This window comes from Streptopelia decaocto (assembly GCF_964273445.1).
Source record: "Streptopelia decaocto genome assembly, chromosome: 4".
Taxonomy (NCBI): Eukaryota; Metazoa; Chordata; class Aves; order Columbiformes; family Columbidae; genus Streptopelia; species Streptopelia decaocto.
In genome coordinates, this window is record NC_138658.1 from 20,082,366 (window position 1) to 20,104,872 (window position 22,507).

Consider the following 22,507-nt stretch of genomic DNA (forward strand, 5'->3'; position numbering starts at 1 on the left):
ATTTAGTTAACCACTCCTTAGTTTTCCGAGATCTGCAGTCAGTATCCAGAACTCATGGCTTCAGAAAATGAGGCAGAGACATCACTTGCATACCTTTAACTTTGGACCTGACTCCCAGATTTTATCCCCAGGCTCAGGACTTCTGATTAATCTGGGCAGCAGTGTGTCTGGGTGCAGGTTTCAGAATTTGTGGGAACATGTGGAGGATGGGCAATCCGGCCACTTCTTCAGTATCATGGATTTACTGAAGTGTGGTCCTCTACAGACAGTACCTAACTCAGCTGCTCTAGAAATACTCCAAACAACATCCAAACCCAAAAGCTGGGGTTTTAGAAGCAGAAATCACGAGCCTAACAGAATGAAATCAAACCCTTCAGGAAAACAGGAAGGTTCCAGATTTGTACACAAAACAAAACCTGAGGAAATAACCACACAGGAAGATTCTAGAGCCCATTATATAAAGTGAAAAATTAAACACTCTGAGCCTGTACAGCGGCACACCGTTGTAAATAATGAATTTGGAAGCTTGGTTTCGATTTTATTAAAAAACCAAACCAACTGGCAAACGAAGAAAACAAGCAACATCTAGTCATACCCGAAACCGTCTGTATCAAGCCACACTGCATGAATCTTACAAACAAGCCAATACTGTACGAAGTCCACTGCTTGGCAAAACACATGCAACATGAAATGCATGTCAGAATTTTCTTTAAGTCACTATTACCTACAATATTCTTTTGTCCTCAGCATTCTTCCAAATCCATGTAAGCCCAAATCACACAAATTTACTGAAGAAAATATAAATCAATTTACTAGTATTGCTTTCTATGCTTTTTATCTGTAGCATCTTTATGCCCAGACTATAAATTTTAACAATACTGTTGCCAGTTTCCTACCATTAAGTGAAAAATCAAAAATGACCAAGATGCAACCCCCTAAACAGAATACCTTTCCGTCCTCCTGTGGTGTTAAGGTTTCATCTGAAAGTGTGTCCATCTATCGTTCACTCTAGAAACTGGACATATAAACTAAGATATTTGCACCTTAAAAAGGGCTAAATGGAAACCGTACCTCTAAGTAGCAAGTTTAATTGTATTTCAAAGCAAACTTATCATACTTAGGGAATTCCTCCACAGCATATACTTCACCTTTCAGTCGAGGACTGTGCACGTGCATTCTTTGCAGATGGAGATTTATTGGGATGAATTCTAAAGTTTTTTCTCCTTTACTACAGCTTGATTTGAAGGAAGAACCTGAAAAACAAAAGTTTAAAGAATCATTATCTTAAGCACCCAGCAGATGTTTTGTTTTCTTTTTAATGCAAGGACAATACTTGTATAATAGCAGTCTTCTTTAATTTACTTTTAATGTGTAATTGCATATTAGGAGAAGAATAGTTCGCTAACTGAGTCTCAGCATGTATCCACACTGCAAGCAACAAAACAGCTTTTAATTCACAGAATAAGCTAATTTTTTATTCTAGGTGTCTGAAATAGGTCTGCAGTCTGCTGGAAACAATGCCACAGTTAATGTGCACTATGTTTATTTTGTACTAAAAACACTGGGGTACAGAGCTATGATGGTAGAGCATTTTCACCATGTAACTTTTTTTCCTTAAAACAAAAGTATTACATTGATTAGGCTATGAATTCTTTCTAGAAAGTTCAAATAAACACAAATTAACTCAAGAAAAGCTATGAATTAGGTTTGGTTTTTTTTTTTCCCCCAAAACCCAGAATTACAAGAAGCACAATGCTCTGACAGAAAAAAAAATCTGCTTGCATACTTTGAAAGTATGAGATTGTGAGTAACACTATGGTGGTATAAAGGAATAGAATTGAAGTCTGACAGTATGAAAATGAAATTTAACTGGAGATATTTGATACAGCATATGTATAAAATAAAAGGGTATAGATTAGGAAAAAGACTTGGTGCTACAATCTCACTCAGGGAGCCCAAAATTTACTTAGACCATTTTTTCACTGCCCTATCATTTTGCCAATTATTAATCATTTGGACTAAAATTCCTCTGACTCAGACAGGATTAAGGGGGAAAAAAAGTCTTTGGAAAGGATCCACCTTTTCTTGCATAAAAGGATAAAAGAAATATTTGGAATTCTTCTTTTTGACTTACTCAGTCAAGATTTGCCAGAAATTTTACTGTTGAAACTGCCATAGGTTCCACTATGACTAAGCACTGAGCCTCCCAAAGCAAATCACAGTGCCGGAGGGCACCGATGATGCTCCAAGACCAGCCAAGCCTGTTTAGGCTGCTACCTAGGCTCAGTAACTTAAAATAATTACTTAACAGAGATTAAGGGCAAAGGTAGCACGAAAAGCAAGTGACAGGAGTCAAACATTCAGATGAGGTAGGAAACCTGGGGATACAGCCTGAAACCAGGAGTCACTGGTGCTGAGGAACAGCAGTGGGAAACCTGCATCTGGAAAGTGCAGAAAGACAAAATTATGGGAGCAGTGAAGGGAACTCAAACTGTATTAGAAAAGAAATCTGAATAGTGCAGGTGAGGAGAATGTAAATAATTATGAAAGAAAACAGAAAGGGGGAAGATTGTTTATGAGAATTCAGCTGAGACCAAGATCAAAGCTTAAGGAATAATTGGATCCGAGACAAGGAAATACTGTCAGACTAAGAGGAGAAAAAAATAAGAGCAGATTACAAGGGACAGGAGAAAGAAGAGTAGGAGGGAGAAGAGCCTGCCCTCCCTGGAGTGTACTGTCCTGAGCTGGAACAGAACACATGCAGCATTGCTAAGGCTTGTTATTCCTTTATTCAGGGAAGATCTGTGAAACAAGAATCTCTTACCCTCTAGTGTCAGAAACATATGGGATAATAACCACCCACTGCTGTCAAGTTATTCTGTTAACTCAGGTATGAGAGATCCGTGCAGTGGAATTAATACTGGCAAATGCAGACAGAGATATCATCCATATGATAGTATCCTTTGGGGTGGTTCTGTGGTTTTTTGTTTTTTAACAACTTGCTAAATTGTACTTAAGAACCAAGAAAACTACACTCCCTCTATTAAAATGGTTGTTGCAAGATTAAACTCTTCCAAGTTAGGAAATACCAGAATACAGATGCAACCTCCATCTGACATCCACCTGAATAGGAACTGAGAAATAGACTTCAATGACATATCACATATTGGCTTTTCCCAGCTCATTGAATGCTTAGGGTTTTTGCTGTTAACTTTAGCAGCAGTGATTTAATATTTTGTTTCCAACTTTACTTTGGTATCTGGATTCAAATATATTGCTCATGCCTCTCATAAAGACAGGATTATTAATTTCCTCAAACCTGTCTACTGCATGCATGGCTACAGTTTCTAAGGGCTTTCCAAATATTTATAGAATAATTTAAACTGGCTGAGTAAAAGGGTTGTAATTTTATCCATTCTAATGGCAGAGAATAACTTAAGGTCAAAGCCTTTAAGAAACAATGCATCAATATGAGATACGGAGGATCTCATTCTGCAGAGCATGCAGTAAAATGCAACATCACATTCCATTTTGGAAGCGCAGCTCCCACTGAGCTGAATTACATCCATAAGTGCCAGGTACTTCTGCAAAACAGCCTGCATTTATTAACTGCTTCTGAAGTCTGACTTGCCTAGTCCCACATAGGAACCTTGTGACAGAGGCAGGGATAGTGTCCAACTTTCCAGAGCAATATTCAATGCCTTAACCTAGAATGTCTTTCCTTCTCCTTCTACAGCTGCACGAATAATAATAGTTTTCAGTTTGATGACTGAAATGAGGGGGGGGGGGAAATCGGGGGTGTGGGTGTGAATCATTTCAGGTCAAACTAAAATAAACAAAACAAGGTTTTAAAGTTCTATTCCCTCCCAAAAGCCCAAAATTTCTGCTTTAGATTAACTTGAAATGATTTGTTTTGATGTTACCTAACTCTTTTAGATTCCTGTTATTATATTTCCTTGAAATAAAAATACTTGACATCCTCTAAAATAGTCTCCCATTTTTAAGAATAAAAGTGTTCGCCAAAACAATGCAAATTTGAAATAGTTTTAACTTCCTTAAATGTCCATTTTCACTAAATATGCTTCTAAATCAAATTTGCTGTCTAACACTAATGCAGTCTCCCGACACTTTCACTGCCATCTCTCAATTTTAAAAATAAATGAATTGGTCTACTAACAACAGCATCTCTCAGAAAGTAGTATCTCTTGGAAAACCCAACATGTGATTGCACAGGAGGAATGTGGGAATATTTTGAAAAAAAAATTACTTACAGACGCTATCTCCCATTCTGTACGCTGCTTAGGAGTGAACAGAGTCCTCCCTAGCACTGACACAAAAGGAGACTGGAGATATTTGCTCCTTGACGACATATATGGAGTTGGTTGTTTATAATTGTTTGTGACAAGATACATGTAAAAAGCCCTTTGTTAAAGGAAAACAATTGTTCAGTGAGTAACAAATCAAAAATGCTAAACACGCTAACATTAACCCAGCCTTTGATATACCAAGGAGAGAGAAGAGTGTCACAATGAGCCGGTGTTTCCAGATCTCTCTGGCTGCCAACACGGTGGTGAAGCAGAGGCAAAAGCACTCCACGGCTTTCCAAGAAGAATGTGGCCCACTGGCCTTATCTTAAGACAAGGCTTCCCAAAAATATCAACTTGAATTTTGCATCTGAGGCCAGATAACAGAAGACTGATCTAGTTTACGAAACCAACATTGCCAAGTTCTTAAGGAGAAGTACCATTGATTGCAAACTACCCCTGTGAGGATGGGTGCCTGTTTCTGAGCAGATCCAGATCTCCAGAGCTCTGCAATTTTCAGGTTGTTTCAGAATAGAGGGAACTGCCTCAACCCAAACATGGGCAATGTGCTAACATAAAATTAGAAGCCTACACAGGCTGAGCTACAAAGCAAAATATTTTCTGGCATGAGTCTCTCACAATGGGAAAGTAAACACTACATTGAAATATATTGACCTGAAAAATTTTAATTAAAGTTGCTCTCACATCTCCAACCTTATAATTTTCTACCTTGTGAGTACTTACACCTCCAGTCCCTACAATGTTCTCTCAATATTATTTTCTGTGAAACTACAGTTTGAAGTCAAATCCGCGTTTGTTTTGCTTTCTTATCAAACATTATAATCTTATTTTTTTTATCATTATATTGTCTACCATTTACAGAGAAGTACTGTCCCAAATAGGAACCAGGACATCATAAAACATGCAATGAATTTTATCCACATCCATCATATTCCTTTCAGCAAAATAGGAGTAGGGACTTCAGAAAACTTTATGTGGGGATATTAATGTCTGTTTCATAGAGAATTGCAGTTACTTGTTGCAAATGATCTAGGAAGAAAAAAATCTGGTTAAAGGCAAGTAACGGACAGCAGAATCATAAAAGTCTGTTCTAGATTTTAGTTTACTTTTCTATGAAACAACTTTAAATGAACACTCACTGCTCATATGATTTATCATCCAACTTAATTTGTGATTCTATAAGAATGAAAATATTATACTGCTGGGTTAAATATTGTCTTCATTAGAAAGACTGTGCTATTATTTGGCTTTAGAATGTGCACGTAGCCCAGTGATCACAATAAGTTTTTGAATGTCATAGTGAGTTTTACACAAGATGCAAAATCAGGGTTTTTCCAAGCATAAACAAGTATCTTACCAGTAGTGTGATGGGGGAAAAAAAAAGGCTGGTGAAGAAAAGAGAGTTAGGTATGTACCTGAGTATTGGCCTTCAAATTAACCCCTCCTCATTATTTCTCATCTTTGCTACAATTATGAGGTTGTTTTGGTTTTCTGTTTTGTTTTGTTTCCAGAGAAATGTTCCTGCTCTTTTTCTGTCCTCTTCAATAAGCTCAGGTAGCCTGGTCCACTAAGTTCTCTCAAACCACAGCTAAGACAAGTCATTCAACATCACCACTTCTCAAACTCACTTGGCACAAATACAGGCCTTTCAGGATTTATGCATAATAGATTACATTGTCTTTTTTTTTTTTTTTAATCTCAAAAGGTCATTTCAATATTCTCCTGCAAGTGATAATTACTAAATCGATTCCTTCGTAATCTATATTTATTGCCTTGCATATGATACTTCATGGAGCACTTTCAAAATTTAATTAGCAAAACATTAGACTAATACATATATTCATTAAAACACAGAAACATAGGAAGTATCATACCAGATCAGGCAGTCTGCCAAAATCACAACTGCAATATTTTCATGATGATAAGCAAGCATAAATACATGAAATTACACTTCTGCAACCAAAATGCAAATTATTATACAAAATTTTGTGTGACAGATGAGTTTTTTTCCCCCCCCACATGTTTAAGCAGGTAATCAACTGCTCCCAAAATGCTTAGTTTCAGTTACAGACTGATTTTGTTCATACATTAAAGCAGGACGCCTGCTTCCCTGTGACCAAGAAAACTATCCCAGAGCAATCTGGTGTGAGAAATACCATGCTTAGTCCTGCAATAGGAGATGACGTATAAAGGATAAAAGTACAGTTTTAATGTCTATTTTGGAAGGGAAAGATTTGTCTCTCACCTACTAGATGCAGCAGATTCATTCTAATAAAAGTAAATGTGCCCATTTATCTATAAGAAGAAATTATTCTGCTATGCTTTTTTATTTGTATAGTGAGCTAAAACAAAATTGCTTCTTTTCTCAGTACACACAAAATAAGTTTTGTTTGTTTGTTTTTACAGGACAAGAAAGCTAGAAATAATTAAGAAAATACTGTAAATTCTCCCTAAATACATATCTGGTATTTCAAAAGATGTTATCATTGTTTACACCTCAATTTTTACAAATGTTCATAGCCATAATGTATCCCTTTTTCAGAAATATTCTAGGTTGCAAACTGATGTATATGTAACACAATGCACAGTGTTTACATCTGACATGCACCACTACACCTACACACACACAATTGTGGGAATAAGGCTACAGTGGGAACATCTAGCGGTGAGAATATAGAGTGAAACAGCATATGCAAGCAAAAGAAGAAATAATTTATTCTGAAGTATTTTCTTGTTCTTTTTAGGAGTAAGAATTATAACAGGAGGAAAGGACCAGCTGCATTACCTGTGGATTTGTCATTGCTACCATCTTATTGAACTGGGTGCAGACACTATGATACATTATAGTCTCTGACCACAGAATCCCAGCAGATATTAACTGAAAAAGCACCCACTTCACATTAGAATATAAGACCACCATCTCCGCTTGAAAAAAGCAAGGCACCATGTATTGCTATTTCTGGACTGAGGAGAGGCTGCCCATCCCATTTCTGGCACAATGTGGGCGATGACTACCACAAGGCACAGCTAGATCTTACCATTATCCTGTAGACTGTTAAATGTAACTTAAATTAGGTTTCAAGAAAAACTGACAAAACTACCTCTAAGGCTGGTTTCAATTGGCAGATGGCATTTGATACTAGCAGAGCAGCACAGTCAAGGGAATGTGCAATTAAAATACAACCCACCCCCCCTTTTTTTTTTTGTTGTGTAACCATGTACCATGTGAACTGTGAAAAACTGCAGGAATGCACAAAACAAACTTGCAAGATGAAATAGGGCACCTCTGACTATCTCTGAAATACAATTACAAATATTTCATTTTTATGTGTTTCATTTCTGCGGAATATGCCAGGATTTAATAACAATCAGCCTCATTTGTTCTTAATTGCTCCCGAAGAGGAGAGGCTCCATTCATACCTGTGTGCTTGCCAAGCTCTGCAAGAGTGTCCTGGTACATGCGCAACATCTGATCACAGTGAGCAATAACACTTTGGCGCATATTGTCCCAGTGAGGAGCAAGTTCTCCCAAGTCTTTAAGTTCCTGATTTCTGTATCGAAATGCAAAAAGAGTAGGCGCTAATTAATCCATTAACATTCATCCAAATTAATCCAAAACTCATTTGTTAAAAAACATCAAAAGCGCTTCCTAATTGAAATAAAATCATTACCCTGGGTCTGTGTTCATAAAACTTGTAAAATCTGCTGATTTCAGCTCTGTTTTTCAGCCACACAATAAAGAATGTCAAATCAATGCATAATACAGTAATTTGTGTTCAAAACTTATCTGTACAAATGCAACAGCCTGCAAACTGAAATATTATTTCTTCCCTGGAGGTAAGAAAGTTCCCAGGCTCCAGAGTGCCCTGTTCACAGCAAGTAACTTTTTGTGAAAACTAAACACCATTACAAAGAACACAAAATATAGCTGTTTCAATACACCCTACTCTGTGGATACTTTTTGCACACAATAAACACAATTCCAGTAGCATTTCTACAAATGTTAGTTTAATAAACACACTGGCCCCTCACCATGTTTCTTTAGTGTTAAAAACAAAACGCGCAAACCAAAAAAACCCATTAGCCTCCTTAAACTTAATTTTCAGCCCTACAGCTGTGTTCGGCGTTGTTTTGGTAACCAAACGTCACTGAAAATCCAACAGGAAATCCTTTAGCAAATTATCAGGTTTCCTGTACCCTCTTGAGATCTGACCTGAGTGAAATAGAGATCACTTTAATTTCCTACACAAACAAGCATAGTTACAGTACACCGGGCTTTCTGTTTGTTTTCCCCAGTTGCAAAGTAAGTTCATTCTACATCTGTCCCAGGGATGGTCTGGGAGACCTTCTTACATGAAGAAAGTGAAAACGAAATCAGTTTTCAAACACTTGGAGCTGTTTGGGAGAAAGCTCATACAGCACCACCAACTAATTTTCCTCAAAGTATAAAGCAGACTGTTTCACTGCAATTCTTGGAAGTCTCAAAAAAAAACCCAAACAACAAAACAACCCCCCCAAAAAACCCAAACCCAACAACTTCCAGAGGACAGCTCTTGCATATGGAAAAATCACAGAGAAAAAAATAAAAATAGAAAAACAGGGGTAGAGGGGTCAGAAAGTTAAGGACCAATGAGACTGCAGCACAGGAACATAACTCCCAAAAGTAAACAAACAGATTACAGGAATATAGTAGTTTTTAAATTTAGAAGTTTATAGTTTGTACTAATAATCACAACAACAATCTTAAAAATAAAAATCTTGAATTTGTTTTAATAATACTATAATACTTATACCAGGACTTATTTCACTGAATAACTTTAAAAACACACTTCAATCAGGAATCATGTCAAGCAACAATTGTGCAACAGAAGTAACTGATATTTATAATATATATTGGTTCTACAGAGGGCAAATTTGGCTCCCGATTCACCTTTCCAGGGCAGCCATGGAATTCTGAATAGCTTGGCAGCAGAGCAGTAAGCTCAGAGCAAACTCCATATTTTTAAAATAGAGCTATTCATCTTGTTTCCCCACTCCAAAATCCCCAAAGTCTTTACCAGGTAAACGCAGTCATCACCGTGACAGATTCTTTGCTCACCATCAACTTCGACCCTTTCTACAGAACGGAATCCAAGCTTTGTCTACATCTTGCTGTTCAGCTAATGCACAAAGGAAAATCCCACCCAGGCGCATGTCTCAAGTGTCACTGTCTCCTGCCTTGATTACTTCAATATCTTCCTTGGTGGACTCTACAATCCTGCCCTATTTGTGTCTAACCAGAACGTGGATGTAAACAGGCTGCCTCATTCCTCCTCCTCCTCCACTTCAAACACTAGCTAATTAGCTTATTTCTAAAACTTTCTCAGGCACTCTTTTTCACATCCACTCTTTCCTTTAGTAGACTAATTAAGCCAGCTTTCACTGAGCACTTCCCACTATGGTTGAAAGCGGTTCCTCTGTTAACAAAAAAAAAAATAAATAAATTCAAATCTACTTATTACTCTTTCTTCAAAACTCTCTTCTGCCACTACAGCAGAAAAACTTAATATTGGATCCCGATCTGCTGAAAACGCTATAGAACATGCTAATCAATGATCAGTGGTGCTAACATAACTCAATTTGAAAGAAATGAAAAATTCCAAGACCAAGTTCTAAGACTCCTCAGGATCCCACAGCACCATTAGAAATATCATGAACCTTCATTTAAGGCTCCTACTTAAAACCCCACAACTTCTTTTACTCTGAATAATTTACTGATTGTCATAGCTCCAATTCATGGGCACCTTGTCCTCTAGGGGACTTGAGCTGTACCCAGCCTTCCCCTGCTGTTGGAAAGTGCAGTCACTGAGCAACCTGCTACAGTGGCATGCAGGTTTGGGGAAGATCCACACCTGGAATGAAACATCTGTGCTTTTCTTTTGGAACAACTACATCAGGGCAACCACAGAGCTGTAAACACTACACGACTGGATACATTTCTACAATTACTAGTAATTAAATACCGTTGCCATTAGACTCGAAGTAAAACTACATGCAATTTTTTTGTTCCAAGAAAATGTTCAGTGAAGCCTAGTTGAGCACCCAAGGCTCAGATTAATATTTCACCTTTTGATTTATTGATTCATGCTTCTTTTTTTTGTCCCCCCAAGAACACCTCAGGTGCAAGATTATTGTAAACTACTGAAAATACCTGAAAGCGGCACAAATAATTTCCTGTCTTATTCATGTTGATAATCTCTACTTAAACAGTCTCTGCTTTGTGCCATGCACTCTAGTGACCACAGTAACAGAAAACTCTTTCTCTTTGTTTTGGGTATAGGGGATATGAGGATACAATAACAGTTTAGAAGTCTAAAAGAAACATATTCAATGCTGAAAATGCAAAATGCTGAACTGAGTAATGAGTACTTTGACCAAGCAGTATGCATCGTGTCCAAAAATTATTTGAAGAAAGTCCTAATGGTGAAATCCTGTTCCAAATCAACTTGTTTTTGCAAAACTACCACTAACTTCCACAGTCCAGACATCATCGTGGAAAGCACAGGGAAAACCTGTGGTCAGTGACAAGAAAATCAAAATAAATCAAAACAGCAGCAAGCTATTAGGATGAGCAAGAAAAGTGAGAAGAAGGCACCCCCTCAAAGAACTTTTCTGAATCTAATTATTCTGTCTCAGAAAAAAGAAGAGCAGGAAGAGCCACGTGCGTCTTCAAGGACACAGCACAAATCTTCACAAATTGGAAGACAAAGTAGAAGAGATTACCGTATTTATATAAACAAGAGATATTTTAGAGGACATATGATAAAAGCACATAAACCACAAATTCTGTATGAATACAATGAAGTAACACTATATTCATGCAGCTTCAAAAATCCAGTGATGCGATTCCCAGTGAAGCAAATGACAAATACAAAACCAGAAAGAGGAAGAGCTTTTTGCCTTCACGAAGCAAAATTAGCTTCTGAAATCAACTTTCACAAAACATCAGAGGCAAAGTGCTCATCAGGATTCAAAACAAGATGAGGCATTTCTGCAAATTATATTTGCAAAAGTTTTTTAATATTATAAAGGCGACAAAGTTCTGAATATTTATCAAACAGAAGCTTTGGAGTAAACATAAATCATAAGCTCTGGGGCATGCCTCAGTCACTAATAAGTAAAGGAAGCTTAGAAGCTTCCTTCTAAGGAAAGGATCACAGGAATTATTTTTCCTAACAAGTTTTACTTTAAACTGTACATGTCTATGGATAACCATTTCTCTTTTTTCTTTTTTTTTTTTTTTGGTAAAATAGAAGCAGATAAAATTACTCTCATTTTTCTGTACCACAAGTTATGGTCCTGTGATATACAGCCAATAACCAATCAAAACAATACAATTTCTTTCCATGAATCAAAAAATCACAGCCTTTTTACTGCAATGTTCCTAAAACAGACAAATTATTACTAAAGAGAATTTAATCGCTTCTGGAGAAACTACCACAAAAAACAAACAAAAGGATATTTTTCTTTCAGAATAGTTTCATTTAGAAGCTCTGAAAAACAGGAGCAGTTTTTCTCTTCTTATTTCAGGTTCTGGTAAGCCCAACCTGACAGGTAACTAAAAAGTAGGTTGTGATTATCTTTTGCATTCTTTCAATATTTAAAAACAAACGAACATACACAACAACAAAAAACCACAAACAGATTAACAAACAACAACGAAGGCCAGAACCTACACACCATCAAACATATTTAAAGTATTTTAAAACCTGTTTCTTCCATGTATATGTGGAGAATAGACTCGGATTTGCAAAGGCATGAGAATATTTTATACTGTTCCTGAGAGCTGCATTTTTTAAAGTTAATTTTGCATTTCTATTTACCACCATCCCCTTTTTATTATCCAAAAGGGCAGACAATATGTAAGCTAAATTAAATTCATTTCTTCCTTCCTGCCTTAAAACATTTTCCTTTCCTTGGATATTTTATTATCCAGGGTTTATCTCTGAAAGACTGTAAATCTTCAAACAGTATGATCATTAGAGGTTAATTCTACGATTTCCACTTAACAGCAAAGGATAATTCTGCATCACATGACTGCAAAGAGACTAAAAGTCAGTAATACTCAGAATGGCATCTGTGGCATTTACACTTTCATCCTAAACTACATTTTGGTAACAAGCACTGGTGCACAGAATTATTTTAGATGTTGTTTTTCTTTGGTTGTTTTTCAAATTTTCCTGTTTTATCATGGAAACTGCGATCAGCTTAATACAATGTTGCTTCAGGTCTATGATATAAGCAAAGACATTTTACTCTCATAGTTTATTTATAATTCCATTGCTTTCAGCTTGAAATCATATATGTGGCAAGATTAATTGCATCATTAAATTGTATGATTACTGAAGTGTTTAAGAAGTTTTGTGTGTTTCTGTTTTCTTTTTTCCCTAGTGCTTCATTCAAAAGTAACAGTGAGGATGTTTATGACACAAGCAACATAATAAAATTGTAAAAATTTTATTTTCATAGAATAACTTGGAAAGGACCTTTAAGATTGTTGAGTCCAACCTGTCTACTGCCAGGTCCACCACCATCATGGCCTTTAGTGCCACATCTTTTAAACACCTCCAGGGATGGTGACTCGACCACTTCCCTGGGCAGCCTGTTCCAATGCCTGGCAACTCTTTCCATGATGAAATTTTTACTAATATCCAATCTAAACCTCCCCTGGCACAACTTGAGGCCTTTTCCTCTTGTCCTATCTCAATTTGTGTTAGGTAGTTACTTGAAGTAAGGTTTTAAAAGTCCTTAAGTGGATAGAACATTAAAAGTTCCCATTTAAACGTGGTTAGTTCAAACAGCTTCAAAAGTCATGTTAAGTTTACTCTGAATAGCTTTTTTATGCTATTGCCTATATCAATACAAAGTTTTTGCAGTGTGCTTGCTCAAAAATAAGTAATGTAAAAAAACAACATGCAAAAGTCCAGAAAAATCAATGCCTACTCTCAACACATGGCATTTCTACCTAGGTCTTCACTTCACAACAGAAGTTGTATATTAAGAGGTAGTAGAAAAACACATCTTTCAGATAGTTTGAATTTCAATCTCACGCTGTAATGTTACAAGAAAGAAACTGGAAAACAGACAAACAGCATAGATTTGCATAAGAAAAAGCTACTGCAGTTAGGACAGGGCAGCCCTTCCTGATGCAGGAGGAAAGGTTGAGTGCGCTTTGTATTCCAGAATGGGGGTTCCAGGAAAGTTCAGAAATTTATCCTTGAAATTTGTTTATGGGTTGTGACCACAAATGCCATGGGCCAAATTCAGACATAAATAGGTGGAATTTCCTTTTAGCCAAAGCAGTTTGGTCCCAAGGGACTCAAAAGAGCTTTAGTGGCAAACGTAAAAGATCAATATACCAGTTCAGTATAACTCTTACTATAATTTCCTAATTCTCTTGCTGTGCTGATCTAGTGCAATACAAGTTAACAACTGCGAACTGAGATTATATGGGCTGACCAACTTAGTAGTTTACAAGAGTTGTTCACGAAGTCTTATTTATAAACATTAGGTTCAAAGAACTACTTAGCTAATCTTGCATGATAGATGCAAAATATCTGGACAAGATTTGTGTAAAGAAATACTAAAAACAGGGGAAGGACTAATCGGAAGACCTCAAGCAGAAACAATTTCATAATAAACACCAGAAAAGCAGGCTGTATGATGCTTATTAGAACAATAAGAATGACTGCATAACTCCTATTAGAACTTCTTCCAAGAAGACTTGAAGGATAAAATCTTTAATGTGTGCATATCTTTAAAAACATTATTTCATGCTAAAAAACTAAGTTAAACACCCTTAGAAGTTGTCTATTTCAGAGTATCACGTCAGTAAATGAAAAGTTTGTTTAACAATGAACACTCTCGTTTTATCAAGAGATAAAACATCTTAAGAGCTATGAGAAAAGGGAATTTAAATTACCATTTAAAATACAATACTGAATGGCATTAGCACTTCACTTGGATATTTTTTTATAGGCAATTGCTGCAGACTTGATTATACTGAAGCCACAATAAGAACAAAATAAAACAGGCAGATGATTCTAAGAAGTGGCCTCCAAGACATTTTTTTTAATGCTAATTGGGAAAATATTCAGAGAAAAATACTTCAGAAAAGCATAGCCTCAAGATGGTACAGCGTAAGTTTTGTGTGAGTTCAAGAACTAACATAACAATCTCCTCCTAATGTCATTTTACTACCTTACACATGTAGGGAGTCCACAAGAGCAAACATCTTTTGCAATTGCTTCAAAAAGCAAAGCTGAAGTGCTTATATGACAGGCGACACCAGTGCCCCTGCTCCCACCATCTGCTGGGATTCTATCATTAGTGACTGCTCCTCTTGGTTGGCCTTACCTCCTCCCTCAGACTGATAACATCACTTAGTCGGTCTTTTTGTCCCACCCACACTTTCTACTAGGCTTGAACAGCTAACCACATTGTCAGCCAGGAAAATCAGAACCACTTGCCTCTATCCTTGAGCAACTTTTACTTATGTTTCTTCCTCAAAGCTTTTCTTTATTTTGGTGAGTATTGAATAACCATTAAAACAAACAAACCATGGTGAGTTTTTACTGTGACGTTATGCAAGGAGGTGAATGCTATAATATGAAATAACAGCAAGCAGTATTACTTGCATTATGTCTTTGGAGAGGATAACGCAGAAGTAGTAAAAGTGGTCAAAGTAATCCCGTAGCATTTAAAAGACATTTACCCATGGGGTAAATGAAAACCTAATAAGTGGCAGAACTGTTCAACTCAGCAAAATCTATTTTTATTGCTTACTAAAAAAGCCTTATACATTACTATTCTTAAACAAGATCAGGCCATAAATGCTTAAATACAGTATTAAATGAAAAAAATAAAGTATTATAACAACTCATATGATTTTTATAACCCATCATCGCCATGAGTAAGTATCAGTCCATTGACTTTATTAAAAGCAAGATTCTGGTCTCCCACATGCTGTTCTATTGGCATAAAAAGATCATACAGAAGCAACAGATGGGGTGAATAAAAAAGAAAAGCAGCTCCTATTGCAGGACAATCAACCACTGTAAACAACCCCAGGCAACCCCCTCAGACAGGCTGCTAAAGAGACTGTGTGTGGAAGCACACAGGACAGCGTGGGGATGCAGCACTAGCTCACAGGGCCACTCTTACACATTAGCCCAGATGATCATCCATGTGTGAGGCAAGTTTAATGGGGAAAAAGGTATATTCTTCTACACTGTCTATTACCAGTGGAAAAGGAAGATATGCTTTAAGGGAAGGCCCTGGACTGCATGAAATATTGCCTTTTTCCCCCGGTCATATCAGCAGAACTTGCAGGTCAAGGCAGGCTGCCGTTTCTAGTCCCTGCAGTGGGAATTTGGATATACAAAGGATTTGGGGACACTAGTTCTCCCTTTTCTTCTCTTTTCCAAGACTGTATGTACTGTAGTGACCCTCAGATGCCCCTCCTGCTTACAAGGCCAAACATGAGCAAATGCTTCCAACTTGTATTTACTTTGGTATCCTTTTCTTATGCCAACTAATTTACATTAATGTGATTTATATTCTCAGTGCTCCTTTTTAACCACAAATGTCACTTCCCATTGGTTGCAGGTTTGTCTGTGATATTAGCACTGCCCAGATACAAAGACTAACACGCTACAATGTAGTTCATGCCCTTGTCATGTGTTGTTTCTTTATAAAATGTTAACTTTTCAGAATATTTATATTGTTAACTAAATGTTGATGCTTCCACATTTGAAGTCATGTCCGCACTCCAATACATTCATGAAATCGCTGGAATCTTTAAAATTCTGAGCAATCAATTCTGTTGTTCAGTTACCGCTGTCAATTATTATCAGCCAAAAAGATCACTATGTTTTGCCTGTCTCATACTACAAATTAATATTTTTAGCTCATCACTTATATTATTCCAAATCAGAACAATAAAATTTAGTGTTTACTACCACTACTACTTCTTCCTTACCTTCTCATATCCTCCTTTATGTGCAGATTGATCAGTTCTTTAGGAACATGGAAAGAGAGGGTGGTCTCAGCCATCTGTTCCCGGATCCGCATCCACTTGTTGTCAGAAGTAGGGAATCTATATAACTTACAGATTGGGTTTTTTAACACTGCAGAGAGGAAAAATTATATCATTACTGTACTGTGGTTGTATGACACTCTGAAAATTTATGACAGCAATTTCATCCAAAAATAATGTGTTATTTCCCCCCCTTGCTTTCAGAATTAATTTTAGAACCATTAAAATTCTATTAAAACCGTTATTTTTTATTTATTATAGCAGCATGTAAAGGACAAAGAATTACTGGCATAGTATATAGTATATAAATGTATGATATCCTGTGAATTTAGCATTTCAGTGTAGTGAGAATGTAAATTATGTTCTCTATTCTTACACTTAAGATATAGTCAGGAAAAACAGAATGCTCAATTAAACAATGAACTCACACATAGTCAATGCCACCACTTACCATCTGCTAGAATCGCTCACATTGCTAAGAAATTACATGGCACAAGTGAAGCATCATTCAGCGTTAAGCTAGATCTGATGCTTCTCGGTGATACGTACACACTAGAGTCATTAACACAAATAGATGGTGTGCAGCTACATTAAAATCAGCTATTTTAGGGCCATTTTAAAGGCAACTTGATCATTGACATGGTCAAGACTGCCACTACACACTGTTCCATACACTGTTCTTATATCACTGCTGTAACCTGACATAGGAAAATTAACCTACTCCATGTCTTGGAAGGTTTTGCTTAAAACCCATCATGTTGTTTTATCTTGAAGCTCTCATATGTTGGCTATGTTTCCATTCATTTGCTCTATAATAAAAGGTGGAAAATGTCTATTTTCTCCTTTTAATTTTTTTTCCACCCCCTACTTTTAACTGATTTTCGAGAAAGAGCAAACAGGAAAACATCTGAGAAAGAATAGTTTTGTTTGACTCCATTGCTAAGCTTACAGAGAGACAAATGATTGTCATTTAACACACACATCCACTGCTTCCTAACTCAGAATGACTTTGGACAGCCATCCAAATCCTCCAACAGTACCTTTCTATCAGCCTTCTGGAAAAATCTGTCTTAGATCAGGCTCCCATTGATCTGCCACTGAATGGTCTATAACTCAAAGGAATACATTTCCCGTGTGCGCTGTGAGGAAACTGTTGCTGACAAAATGACACCTACTAATAGAAATTTCAGCTTCACAACTCATTGCCACCATTATTGCCCATGTAAACTGATTTATAGAGAATGAAAAACACAGACCAAGTTATCGAAGGTACACAAACTGTCTTATCTATCTAATCAAACTGTTCTTTAACAGACGTTCCTTAGGAAAGGACTAAAATAGCACCACAGATTCAAAGATATCTGTACTAAAATGGTTGTTGGCAACTCATAAAAAATGTTATAAATATTCATGTTTAAGTAATTGCAGATGTATTGTTTTCTATTCCCATCAATCTACTGAGATCTCTAATCACCAGTCTTGATGGGAAATCGGAAGTCTTTTTAGAGTAACTATGCCTTTACTTATTAGTGATTTTACTTACAAAAACCAAATTCTGAGTTACTATTATGAAATTATGATTGATAGCTATAGCATATGAATAACATCAATTTTTGTTTCCTACTAAAACCCCAAATACCACAATGCTTAAACACCTTTACACACATTTTACAGCTTGCGAATCCTCAGCACACAGACTTACTACTGTCTACTACAAAAATGGATCTCCAAGTCCTGTGCCTGTGAACAACTTACACGCAGTATCTGGGCTTTATTATATGACTTGATCAGAACGTGCTGTAATGCTTTCCTATTTTCCTTTTATTTCGCTGAGATTCTTCTAATCAATTAAGTACTTTTTTTCAATACTACTGACAGCCTCTGTCAATCTACAAAGTAGATACACGGCACTGATCATCATCAGTTAACAAGACACGGAAGGACAACCTTCAGATGTTGGGGGAGCACTCAAGAAACTTGGCTAATTCAGGTCTTCCCTTAATCACAAACCTGCCAAAACAGATTATAAGTTTCAGTTGTGGGGTTGGTTGGTTGGTTGGTTTTGTGGTTGTTTTGTTTTGTGGGGGTTTTTGGTAGTACAACCTGTTCATTAGGAAGTAGGCTGACACTTTTTTAACATTTCAAGTGACAATGGCTCTTTAATCTATTTTACCTTTTAATTTCTACTTCCTAAGAAGTTATCCAAGGATGTTTTCCCAGGAACAGCCTTTAAATTTGCACTCAGAATCTATTACAGAATTTATTACATTCAAAAAAGCTACATTTGTCTGTGAGAACCTAATCCACATATGTATAGCTCCACAATCTCTTTCCTCCCATTTCCCCACTTTCATCATCACAGTAAAAGAAAGAACCACCCCCCACCACGCACACACACAAAACCCACACAAACAAAACCCAGCACACACACATTAAAAAAACAAACACAACAAAACAAAGCCCCACACTAAACAAAAGTAGTAACATGACTGCATCATGGTATAGCACAGGCAACTAGGAGTCACTCCAAACACGTGGATCCTAACTTGTGACTTTTATCATTGTTAGAATTATTAAACTACTCTTCAGGTACTACCTCCCAGACTGAATTTTCAGATGGAGATAATCTCAAGTGCGTTGAAAGTTTTAAAACCAGAACATCTCTCCATGGGTTTATGAAGAAAACTTCATTTACAAAAAACAGAGAAAAGTCTGAGAATTTTGTTTTCACAAGGAATCCAAACAAATCCTATTTGCAGTATTGCTAATGCTAGAGATTGTAAAAAAAGATGCACAATACGATTTTCTTACACAGAAATAGTGAAGTCGCGTGATTCCATATCAGATGTGTTTGCCTTTCTAATTACAATAAGAATTGCTTTCTAATTACAACAAGTTGTCTACAAAATAAATCCAGAAGGCATGTAAAACTGCACAAATATTAAAAATGGCAAAACTAGGTTTGGCTCTTATAAAAGCCAGTTATTAAAATGAATGCAAGTTTCATAAAGGTAGTCCTTCCTGAATTTAGACAGTGATCATGAAAAGTGCTGAAAACAAAAGACGATATGAACTGCAGTGCTTAAAATGAGGAAAAAAAATAAAAAAAAATAAAAGCCTTTCTCTATAGCATGAAGCCTAAAAGCCAATGTCATTTATTTAACCATCCATATTTTTAGATATTATCATTTTTAAATTTAAAGACCTCTGTGCTTTTTATTCCATGCAATATCCTTCACACTGCTTCCCCTGCAAGTAAAATAAAGTATTAAAAGACTGAATACTGTGTTTTTTTTGTTCCACATCAAACATAGATCAAAGCACACCACTACCATGTGCTAATTTACTAACAGCGCTTCTATTTAGATCTTCCTTTGTAGCGTAGGTGTATTACACATTCCATCTCAGGAAGAATAATTTCAAATTTCTTCATTTTTACTTAATTTCAATTACTTTTATTCTCTCTCTTTTTTTTTTTTTTTTTTTTTTTATAAAGTGCAATATGTTTACATGGAAACAATTGGCGAACTCTCCAGTGTTGTAAATAAATAACTGAATTTTGAGACATATAAATTCAATCTCTTGGGGTTTAAATGGAATAGCGATAAGATTGTGAAATATGATACTCATTCCCACTCACCGAGTAAGTGCCTCATAATTCACTTGAGGGCTGCTAGTTCCTTACATTAAGATTTAAATTTCAGAAGAGTGCCAACGTGCATCTATGTCTACAGGCTTAAAGATTCACATAGGGGTATTTTTTCAGTTTCATAAGTTTTGAAGGCCTCATAAACAACATGAGACAGAAAGAATCAGAAATCTTTACAACAGCATACACATGTACTAAGCACATATGTATATAGAATATATACTGTACTGTAGATAGCTCTGTATGTACACTGGAGGCAAAGTAGTGCAGGCAATTAATATTACAGGCAACCTGATAACATCAACATTACTGATATTGTTCCTTTTCCCTCAGTCCTTGTTTTTGATTGCCTCTAATCTTGCCACGCTGAAATTTGTCTGGCTTAAACTGATAATTTTTCAAAATTTTCAGTTAAAATAGCCCAGCTGCACATAGAATGAGGCCAGAAAAACACAGGATGTTCTTTGATGTCAGAATTATGAAAGTCCTGTGCTTTATAAATTTGAATTTTGACAGTAAATCTTTTACAGAGATGTGCATTTTACCATATCCATGACAATCCATCCAGATCTGACAACAATAAGAATCTTGAGAAAGAAATCCTGGTATGTAAAAACTCAAAACTTAAACTTAACAGCTCACTCATGCACCAAGGGTCTACCTTTATTGACAATTCTGGCATCCTTCCCAGCTTCTAATACCAACAAAACTGTGCACATGTCATCCATACAGACTGGATGAATATGCTTCTGGGCAGAGCTGGTGTGGGGTGAAAAACACTTCAGGGCAGCGCTGGTAACCACAGCCAGTCTCCAGGCAACACCAAGGGCTTTGATCCATAAGAAGCCCAGGCAGGGAGACCTGCTGGGGAAGAAGTCTGACTGGTTGGCCATTATTTAAAAAACAAAAACAAAAAAGACCAGCTAAAATTTACCAAGAAAATGCGAATTTGATAGAAAAAGTGGGACCAACACAACCTGGAGGCAGCACTGGAGTGAGAAGAGGAAATCACAAGCACAGGAAACAGACTGAAACAAGGACTTATTAGAACAAACTTCCTCTGACTGAAAACTCTTTCCAATATCCTGCGTGCTGTCATTTCTTGTACATGCATCTGTAGTTGTGCTCTTTGCCCTCAAATTTTAGAGGAAAAAAAAAGACAAAATCCCTCTAGTATGCTTGACTTAATAAACCCTAGCAATTTTGGGTGTGTTTTTTTCGTTCTTGTTGTGTGTTTGTATACCAAAGTAATAAATGTAGAAATGTTAAGCACTGTCTAGATATACTGTAGAATCACATGCAAATACTCTCCATGAAGTGCTCTAAATTTCATTATTCATAAAAATGGCATCTACTTTGGAACTTCCAGCAGGTCCAACAAAATATATTTGCCAAACTACAGCATTTACCCATCAAAACAAAAACTAACAAAAAATAATTTTAAAAACCCTACAAAACAAAACAAACCTCAAACAAAAAGACACAGACACAAAAACAACCACCACAAGGGAAAACTCCAATCAAACGCACCCAACATGGGGTGCAGGGGGAAAGAACTAAAAAAAAACAACACCAAAAACCACCACAGTTGCAAATCACTAACAGTTTGTCTGTACAGAAATGCCATTTCTTTAAGACCCGCTTATCTGGGTGACACACAGAATCAGAATCAAAGAACAGCTGCACTGAGTTCAGCTGGCTCTGTACCTTGTCTCCAAGAAGAGCCATAAATAGATACTTAGAGATGCAAGACACTCTTCTCTGCCTCCAGCTATTTGCAATTCAGGAATTTCTGGAGCCATATGTAGTTCCTGGGAAACTAGTAATTCTCAATGAATAACTCTTTCACAAACTTATCTAGCCTTACATTGAGCTGATGAAGAGGCAGTTCTCAAAAAGAAATTTTGCTCTGCTTCTGACCTAGTCTGAAGAAATCATACAGAAAAATTACTGCATTCATACATACATGGAAAAACCTATTTTTTGGAGGTTTTTAGTGCTTCCTTCGGACTGCACAAGTAGTCTAAAAAGTCTCCTCTCCTATCAGTGAAGTAATATGAAGAAATTACACTCAGGGTTTTAAAACTTCAGTAACATTTCTCTTCAACTGTATGCAGCAAATACACAGAATTCTTGACAGCACTGTGGTTGCACAGATGACCCATATAACTTATTTGTGACATTGCTACTGCAGAGTAATGGAGATTCATAAACTTGGGCTAATAAAACTTTTATGGTGCAGCATATCAGCATGTAATATTTCTCAGTTTAATGAAAGAGAAATAGATCTGGTGGAACACTGTACACCGAAGCCCAGAGTTGACCTAGAATTGAGAATGCGTTGCCAACAGCTTCCGTCATTTTAGGACATTCAGCTTCCAGATCAAACTGAAATTGCCACTTCATCAGCTATGAGAGAGATTAATTCTCCAGGGTATTTAGTTGCAAATAATGCAT

General features: G+C 36.6%; 1 protein-coding gene across 3 annotated transcripts in view; it reads right to left on the reverse strand.

Moving 5' to 3' along the window:
* The window catches only part of INPP4B (inositol polyphosphate-4-phosphatase type II B), a 320,380-nt gene that overhangs the window by 90,728 nt on the left and 207,145 nt on the right, over positions 1-22,507 (reverse strand). For all 3 annotated transcript variants that reach the window (XM_082050912.1, XM_082050914.1, XM_082050913.1), the window contains exons 13-15: positions 16,345-16,492; positions 7,746-7,876; positions 1,149-1,253 (exon numbers count right to left, since the gene is read on the reverse strand). In XM_082050912.1, coding sequence (XP_081907038.1) covers positions 1,149-1,253; positions 7,746-7,876; positions 16,345-16,492 — 384 coding nt within the window. The remainder of the gene's footprint in view (positions 1-1,148; positions 1,254-7,745; positions 7,877-16,344; positions 16,493-22,507) is intronic.